This window comes from Phytophthora infestans, genomic scaffold, assembly GCF_000142945.1.
Source record: "Phytophthora infestans T30-4 supercont1.118 genomic scaffold, whole genome shotgun sequence".
NCBI classification, from domain to species: domain Eukaryota; phylum Oomycota; class Peronosporomycetes; order Peronosporales; family Peronosporaceae; genus Phytophthora; species Phytophthora infestans.
The window spans coordinates 88250-97374 of record NW_003303641.1 but is presented as its reverse complement, the minus strand read 5'-3'; the positions used below and the strand labels follow the sequence as shown (position 1 = coordinate 97374).

Here is a 9125-nt window from a genome sequence, read left to right as displayed (position 1 = left end):
TCGCCTCGTGCCCTCATCTTGTTCTGCCGGCGTCACGCTGCTGGCCGCTACCACTGGGTCGTCGGCGTCGTCCGACACTATTGTCTCCTGCGATTGCTGAGTCTCCTCCACTATGGAGTCTTGCGTCATGCGCGTAGGCTCAGGTGCAGCTGGCCTCCGCTCGCCCCCTAGCTGTCCCCTTGCTTCCGTAGCTCGCCCTGGGTCCGGCGGCTCGGCTCCCCTTCCAGGCGGCCGCTCCCCCGGCGGTCCCAGATCGGTGTGCATTTCGTAAATAGAGTGTACGGAAGTTGAGTCTAGTGTAGGTTCGAGTCAGTGCTAGATCGCGGCGCCAACAAATTTGCGTATTCTCGTCGCAAGGTATTCTGGGACGCCGTTGCTACGTTTGTACGCTCGGGGTTCACCAGCGACGTTGCCATTGACGGAATTTACGCGGCCTATGTCACTCGCATCCTTGCCGCCCTTCGCAATGACAAACACCAAGGTGGCCATCCATCTCTCCGTCTGTAGTTACAGCTAATGAAACTCACGAATGCACCTTATTGACCAATGACAGTGCAGTTGCACATTCTGTCGGTATTTATACAGTACTGCAATCTAAACCTCTAGATGTGATGATCCTAAATCCAAATGGTTACGCTAAAATATGATTTATTTGCAAACCCGGTATTATTCACTACTGCGAAAACGGGGTGTAGTACTGTATGGGGCTCGTCACATTTCTCCACATCGCCAACTGGGGTTTTCCCGCCTTCTTTACAAAAAGAAAGTCGTTTATGCCGCCGGCTTCCGAGCTGCACGAGCCGTACGAGAGGTATCTGTACGCGGACCTGCGCCACGAGTTGTCCGTGCGCCACATACGTGTTCCTCGTTCCGGACAGTGCCTAAATACTCGCGTGGGCTTCATTCACCTCCTGCGCGACTGGGACCAGGCGCAAACGCAGACCCCCGAGACTCCAAGGCGGACATCACCTCGACGGACTCAGAACAAGCACCAGACTCAGATGGCCTCTACTCGTGTCAGTCGAGCGCGTCGTGGCTGCCGCTTCCGCCTCATCAACGTACTGCTGAGCCCAGAATTCAAGCGGCGCTGGAACGAAATGATCTCACGCGGCGGCAAGATGGAGGTGAACCGTCTCTGGATGGACGTCCACGCCGCCTTCATGGCGCAGAACTCTGCGCTGGATGGATTGCACTTCCAGGACGCCCTTTTCGTCAACGTCACGCCCAATGTTATCCTCGGACACTCGGCCGCGCGACTGCTGCAGATGTGGATCGAGATAGTCATCATGTACCGCAACGCCGTGGCTCAAGCCAAAGAGGCGGCATCTCACAACGACAACGCTCACTCGTTCTTTGATTTTTGCGCTGGGAGATTGGACCTGCTGTATCTGCACATGGCCATGCTGCTGGAGCCCAAGCTTTACGACTTTGTCATGTCAGACAAACTCTCTAATGCGGAGCCTTTTAGCAAAATTAAGACTAAGCCCAAGGCAGTGGTGAATGCTACTGAAGCTATACAAGCAAAAACTGCCGATAGTAAGCCAGGGGCAGCGATTAAGGCGGCGGCAGCGAAGGCTATATCTACGGCTCCAGTTTCTACCGCCAAGGAGGCCGTGGCTTCTACACCTGCTCCGAGCAAAGCAGCGGTGGCGAATCCCCTTACTCAGTTGAAATCGTCCGGAGTGCTCACACAGAATCCGGAGATGAAAGAACCTCTCTCGCCCGCCATGGCTAAGAGATCCGTAACAACGAAGACGGCTGCAGCCAAAGTCAACAAGTTAACTATTAAAGCTAAAAGCAAGCAGGCAAAGCCAGAAGAAACTCACCGCACAGGGCGTTCCGGCTTGAAGAAGGCTAAGGAACCTGGAAGGTCAAGTTAGGACCGCGTCCATTTCTGTCACATTGATTCAAGGTCAAGCACCGAAGGCGTCGATTATTGTTGATTTCGGTAAGGAAACAAAGCCGAAGGCGTCGCCGCCGATGGAGAAACAACCAGCATCGCTCGCTAAGCCGGAAGCGGCAACCAAGCCTGACCTCAAGAAGTCATCGATTGGTGATAAAGCAGTGCAGACACAATCACTCGGAAAGAGACCACGTGAACAAGGGAACACTTCGATAGTTGAGGTTCCAGTCGTGAGCGATATCATTCCTCACTCTGGTAATAAACGAGTGCACACGACAACAACGACGATCTCGACAGCTCTAGCAACTCGTCCGACCGACATGATGTTGCCTCCTGATGAGTGGGATATCCTAGAGAGCCGACTGCGAAAAGTGAATGAGAACATTGATCGGTGTCACCGTGGGCTATCAAGTGTCGAGGGGAACGTCAGTGATAGCTACAAACAATCTTTGGAGGCAGATCTGCGTTTCTACTTCGCTATCAAGCAACGGCTGCAGGAGCAGCTTCTAGTGGTGATGCAGAGTGGCTACTAATGCGTCTACTTTTGAAAGCAGCAGGCTAACTTATCTGGGTTCGCGGGTATCGGTGTGAAGTACGTTTCGATTTGTCGAAGTACTAGTACATGTACCATTTTTCTATGAGGGTTTATCTCCTTTTAATGGATTTACTGTAGTATTTTCCAATATATTACTGGGAGGATAGCTTTAGCTCGTAACCAATTTTATTATATTGGCAGTGTGCGGCAGAATGTGTTAATTGCGCGATTATTATTGTGCCAGAAGTCCTGACGAGATTTATGTGGTTTTCGCGGGAAAGGACAGTGAAATGATTTTCTAACAATTAGATGGCTCTCACCATCCCCAATTCTATTTACAAAGGTCAAAAAAAGCATGATAACACCTCTGTTTCGTTGGACATTTAGAGCGAAAGGAAAGCAGACACAGAATATGTTTGCTGCGGTTAGGTGAGTAAGTACAGTATCAGTAAGTAGAGGTCGACTGTTGAGCGCTTGACAAGCAAGTGTGAAAGCATGTTTTGACATTATGGGAGAGGGGGCGAGGAGAAAAAAAGTCGCGAGGGGGCGCCACCCTGTGCAGCCATTCATTCAAAATTTGCCGATGGCAGCGAATACGTCTCTCAGAACAATGCTGCGGTGCAAGGCGTCGTCCAACAAGCTGTGGCAGACTGTCTCAAGCGCCGCGCACGCAACACTCGTCGCAGCTACGAGCCCAAATAGGGGGAGTGGGTTATGTCCCGTACCCGGGAACGGAGGGGTCATTCCAGGAGCTCTGCCTCCCGTCGGGATGACCCGAGACCCTGGAATCACTCCTCGCCCCGCCGTCCCGTCAGGGTGGTTCCCGTTGAACCCAACCTCGCACGTACCCTTGACCGAGCCCGTTAGGGTGGTACTATAAGGGGACCCCTGAACGCCGGAGTCTTGGCGTCGGGGGACCAAAAGCACCTCGCGACATCAAGCCCTTTCCCAGAGGCTCTCCGTTGTCCCACGAAGGCCGACAACAAACGAAGTGAATCCTTCCTTTTTTTATATGTAGTGTAGTGTATGTAAGGTCGAGAAGTTGTTAGGCCTCTCTTCCGGTTAGCTCTCAGTCTTATATTTCCCTCCTTCTACTTAAGAGGAAGCCAAGCCAATCAACAAACTTTTATTTTCAACTCTCTAGTGTTCCTATCTACCGTTCCTGCAGCCACTGAACAAGACCGTACTCCCTGAACAGCCGCGGACTACCCGACCCTCGAAGGAAGAGGAGGTATACGACATCTGGTGGAGAAGCAGGGTAGTCTGCTAGCTGGAGAAGGTCTTGCTCCAAGTGAAGTCTCGCGGAGAACGTCAGAAGGAAGGACAAGATGTCGGCTACTAACAACAGAGAAGATGAGAGCGCCACTGTCCGGGAAGAAGAAGGCCCGACCGAGAGTCTGCCTTCGAGAATGCGACCCAGTCTGTCGACTACGCAAGGCCTCCAAAACGTGCAGAATATCATAGACCAAGCGGCTAACCGACTTGGGGGGAACAACTCTAGTACTGGTGTCGAGCCACCCGCGGACGCTTTGGGCTCCGGGGTCCCTGCGACCTTCACTTCGGAAGAGTTGGACTCGATGCTGACCCTGAACGGCGGAGGCGGCCGAGGTATGGTGCAAGGCTGGCTTAACTCCCTCAACTGGTTGAGATCCATGGCCCCTCCTGAAATTGCCGCCGCTATGGAGAGAACTGGTGGAAACGGTCTTGTGGGGACTCCCCCTTCTACGACTCGAGTAAGGACTGCAATCCCGTCGTACCAAGGTTTCACAATCCGAACCCCAAATACGTCATATGGACAGGACTTCAACCCGTTCTTCTCCCTACCAACTGTCCCTGAAAACGGTGGACGTGCTTCCCCGGCAAGTATTCCTCCGAGGACCTCTAACGCTCCTCCTTGGGGTCTCCAGCCCTCCGGTAACTTGCGAGGAGGCGGGGAGAACGCTCCAGCGGTAACCGTCCCCGTTCCTCAGAGGGTTCCTTTCGAGGTCTCGTCGCCTACCGTTCAAATTCCTACCCAAGGCCTGGGGTCTCGAACTTCGATTACCAGTGGAGTCGCGTACGGAGTCGACCCTACGAGAACAACCCGAGCTTCACAAGGAAACGGAGGAACTACGGCTTCTGCCGGAACCCACCAGGGTCCTGCGTATGAGGAATATGGAGGTAACTCCTACTACTCCTCGCCTACGTATGGTAATACGCCTTCGACTACTAGTGGCCAGTATGGTATGCCCACTAACATCCGAAACGCAATTCGCATGCTCCAACCCTTTTACTCGGAAGGAGCGTCGGTGGAGAAAGCTAGATCCTTCTGGGAGGCCTTCGAGAACGCCACGATAGGGCTGGACGAACCCCTGCGTCTCAGCGCTTTCAGGGAGTGCTTGAAAGGCAAGGTCGGCGAAGATTGGTGGATGTACTCGCGCATCAACAGCTTTGAGGCTCTGAGAACTCGGTTCCATAACCAGTTCATCAGTCAGACCCCTTTGCAACTGATTGAGAATCTGAAGAGCACTAAAAGACCCCGGGGAATGTCCGCCGAAGTGTGGGGCGACATGATTTCAAGTCTCTGCGATGATGCTCAGTGCTACGACACTCAGATGCGTTACCAGTACTTCTTGTCTGGACTTCGGAACCGAGATTGGAGGAACGCCCTCACCACGACAATGATTGACTCCATCCCTGCGGCTGTGGCCATGCTGCTCCTTAAGAATATGCACCGTCCGGTTGAAGACGACTCCGAGTTCGACAATGTGCCGTCCCCTAAAGCTTCCCAAGAGAACGCTGTCCTCGAACGCATGATGAACATGATGCAGCAGACGCAGAATCTACTCGCTCAGCAGCAACAGCAACAACTTCAACAGCAACAGCAGTTGATGGAGCGTCCTCTGACGACCGCCTATGCTTCCCCAGCGATGAATGTAGCTGCTGCCTACTCTCCTCCTGATCCGAACCCCTCTCTGCACTATCAGCCTATCGGAACGCTTCCTACCGCATTTATCAGGGGCGTTCGTGTGGGTCCGGACTTGCGAACCCAAGATGGTCTTCTCGTGTGCGGTCGGTGTCACACTCTGGGGTGTAGTCGTATTCACTGTCGCCGCGGCAAAGCCACCTGTCCTCACTGTAAGGAAGTGGGCCACATCGGTCCTGAATGTGAGCGTGACCCTCCTAGCGGATTCCGGAACACCCAGCCGAGGAACGGACGCAAGTGCTTCCTGTGTGATGAATCGGGTCACATGTTGGCGGAGTGCCCTCTAAAGACGGCACTGAAGAGACTTGGCTGTCCGACAGGGGCAACGGTGGGACCTGTCCTAGGGCAAGCGCCCAGCCAGCAATGATGGGGGCGAGAGGGAGGGGAAGGGAGTGTCGCTCCTTCCTCTTGTCTATGGATCGACACAAATGGGAACACTTTGAACTCCGCGGAGGAGTCGACCAAGAGGTATGAAGTGTGTCCTGTTGGAGGTGGGATGAGTTCCGCCTTACCGGAAAGAAATGAAACGAACGTAAGCAATGAACATATGACGAGAACTGAAGAAATACTGCCGTTTGAGCATGAAGGACGTACGGCGCCCGTGTGGAACGGGGTATCGGTAGTCTCAAACCCCAACGACTGTTGGAAGACGGAGAGAGAAGCGTTTGTAAAAGAGGTAGGCTCGGGACCCGTAAGGGACGGTCCCGCAATAGCGGCGCACGTCGACGAACGCTCCAATACGAACCTAAGAGTGGTTACGAGAGATGACCAAGAGAGCGAGATCGAAACAACGAACGAAAAACTAAGCAAGGAAGGAGAGACGGAAAAGCCGCTACTTCAGGCGTCCTCGACGGAACGAGACTACACGTCGACGTCAACGAACCACAAGAGTGTGGTTTCGAGCGTGCTCGATCAAGACGAGGAAAGGTGAGTCCAAGAACGGCCCTATACAGGAGGAGTTAACCCCAGACGTGACGGAGGTACTCGAAAGCCCAACCCGAGAACAACATGGAGCTACCAAAGCTAGTGTTCCAGTACCAAAGGCGGACCCACGCGGGCAGGAGAAAGACGTGACCACTCCTGAGAGAGACGACGCCTCCGAAAAGGACTCTGAGGACGTCGCCAGTACTAAGTCCCCAAAGAATGAACCGGAGAAGGAGCCTTCCTTCGCGAGGGTGTTCACCAAAGAGGAACTAGATACGTTGGAAGAAGGTAAGCCTTCCGAGCTGGCTGAAGAGAAAGAAGAATATGACAAAGAGCTCGAAGACCGACTGTTTCCTCTCGATGAAGTCGAACTGAAGCGCCGGTTAGTTGAGAATGCGGAACAATCGAAGGAATTGTCTCTTGCCGAGTTAAGTGACTTACTAGGCATTCCCGAAGAACAGCTAGCGAGGACCCGAGATTCTTCCCCTGGTCGACTATCTACTCCTGAGTACTGGTTGGAATGGTTCCAAAAGACACTAGCCTCGTCGGAGAAGCGAAGCGAGCCAACCGTAATTTCCAAGAGGAAAAGCCAGTACGGATCAACTCTGTGACGTCGGACGACTCCGATTACCGCGACGAAGGGGGAGGGACCGCGACGAAGAGGTTCTCGTGGCAGGACGCGCCGAAGACGGTAGTGCACTTCCCGGAGCTGAGAGTTCCTCCTCTACCAGGAGAAGAGTGTCCCGCGGATCCCTCTGTAGTGGAAGACAATATCGCGCTAACCCTGGGGAGTTCCCCCAGAAGGCCCTCCGAACTCGGTGACACCGAGTACGAGTTGCTGGACTCTCGCGGTATCGTGCCGGACCCTTGGCGAGCCATAGTACGACGAGCCGTATACTTCCTCGTAAAGGCTGAAGCTTCAAGTAGAGGTGACTGGTGTGAAGGGTGTATTGGCAAAGGATCGCTAGATGAAGAAAAGAAAGATGACTCCCCGCCCCCCCCCACTAGGCTCCAAGATCTCCTAAGCCGGATCGAGGACTGGATCAATAGCCTCGCTGTAGGGACCTTGCCCGAGGACGCTGGCGAAGCTAGACCCGAGCCGTTCCCCGACGAAGAATAGGTTACCGACCAACTCCTAGTGTCCCCCGTTGATGTGTTCGGGTTACAACAAACTCGCTTCGTGGAAGAACAGAAAAGGACACCCTGGATCCAAGCTATGATAGCGTTCCTTAGCGATGGAGCTCTCGCTCTGGACCCTCAAATGCGCACCAAAATCCTGCTGATGGCGCCTAACTACTCGGTAAAGACGGAGTACTCATGCGTCGCGTACACCTGAAGGCTCGCGCTGGACCGGCGTCTACTCTTGAAGTTCCTGTGATTCCCCTGCCTTTCATATCGACGGTACTACATCACTGTCATAAGGATGTACTTGCCGCTCATGTCGGAGTTACTAAGACGCTCGACAAAGTGCGCAAGCACGCTTACTGGCACGGGTGGAAGAAGGATGTGGCCGAATATGTTCGGGAATGCACCGTGTGTGGCAGTGGTAAAGGCTATCGCCCTTGGAGAAATGGCCGAATGCAGAGGATGCCCGTACAAGAACTATCGGGACCTTTCTCGCTATTAGTGGTGGACGCCATAGGTCCCTTAGTGGCTACTCCTCGAGGCAACAAGTTCATACTCGTCTTCGCTGACTATTTCACTCGATGGGTCGAAGCGTTCCCAGTGGCCCGCTTGGACACTGTAACGTTCGTGGAAGTTATGGTGAACGAAGTGATCTCGCGGCACGGAGTCCCCGAGAAACTACTGAGCGACCAAGGATCCAACTTCATCTCGAACCTGGCACGATCCTTCTACGATACACTCGGGATCAAGAAGTTGTTTGGAGCTGCTTACCATCCTCAGACTCAGGGGCTAGTCGAACGCTTCAACGGCACGCTGATCGGGATGCTTAAGATGTATGTCAACGAAGCTCAGAACGACTGGGACTTATATCTTCCCCGAGTACTGTTCGCATATCGTTCGTCGTATCACGAGGCCCTTAAGGACTCACCATTCTTCAGCCTGTATGGCCGGGACCCGGTGTTACCTCTGGACCTCGCGTTTCTCAACACGAACAACGGATGGAAGAGTAACGAAGTCGCTAGCTACAGACGAAAGCTATTCTTATCTCTACGGGATACGAGACGATTAGTAGAGCGCCAACTCTTGAAGGCCCAGGGCAGACACGAGCAACGACTGAGCAACCAAGTACCGATTAAGTTCAAGGAGGGAGACCCGGTGTGGGTCTACCAGTACTTTCGAGCTCGTCGCGGGGAAAAAACCACGAAGAAGCTCGCTTTCGCGTGGCATGGTCCGTACCGTGTGGTCGGGATCGTGGGAGAGAACTCCTATCGAGTAGCCATCCCTTCTCACCCCAATCGGGTCGTGACCATTAACGTCAATAGGTTGAAACGTTTCCAAGGGCGATGGAGTCGACCGTTCCCTTCTGAAGTACCCGAGGGAGTCCAGTCGAGTCCGGGTGTAGACGACGACGGACCTCTATCAGAAGAGGACCTCCCCTCTACTAGCTTCGTAGAGAGACTCCTGATTGGAGGGGAAGAGACGGCCCTGACCGGAGTTCCTTGCTCCGTGATCGACATAATCGCCCGACGCAAAAAGAACCGTGAAGAGCAGTTCCTGGTGCTGTTAGCTACCTAGGAGACTCTTTGGAGACCACGAAACACACTATTGCCCACCTACGCTGCTCTGATCAAGGCGTTCGAAGAAACCCGTCGTCGGGAGGGAGACCTACCAGA

At 53.7% G+C, this 9125-nt stretch overlaps 1 protein-coding gene across 1 annotated transcript; it reads left to right on the top strand.

Annotated features, from left to right (window-relative positions):
• Nucleotides 1-773: 773 nt before the first annotated feature.
• Nucleotides 774-1880, top strand: PITG_20040 (uncharacterized protein; the record flags this gene model as incomplete). The annotated part of the gene is made up of 1 exon (XM_002895934.1): nt 774-1880. One exon carries the CDS (start codon nt 774-776, stop codon nt 1878-1880), a length of 1107 nt encoding a protein of 368 aa, XP_002895980.1.
• Between the last annotated feature and the right edge of the window lie 7245 nt (nt 1881-9125).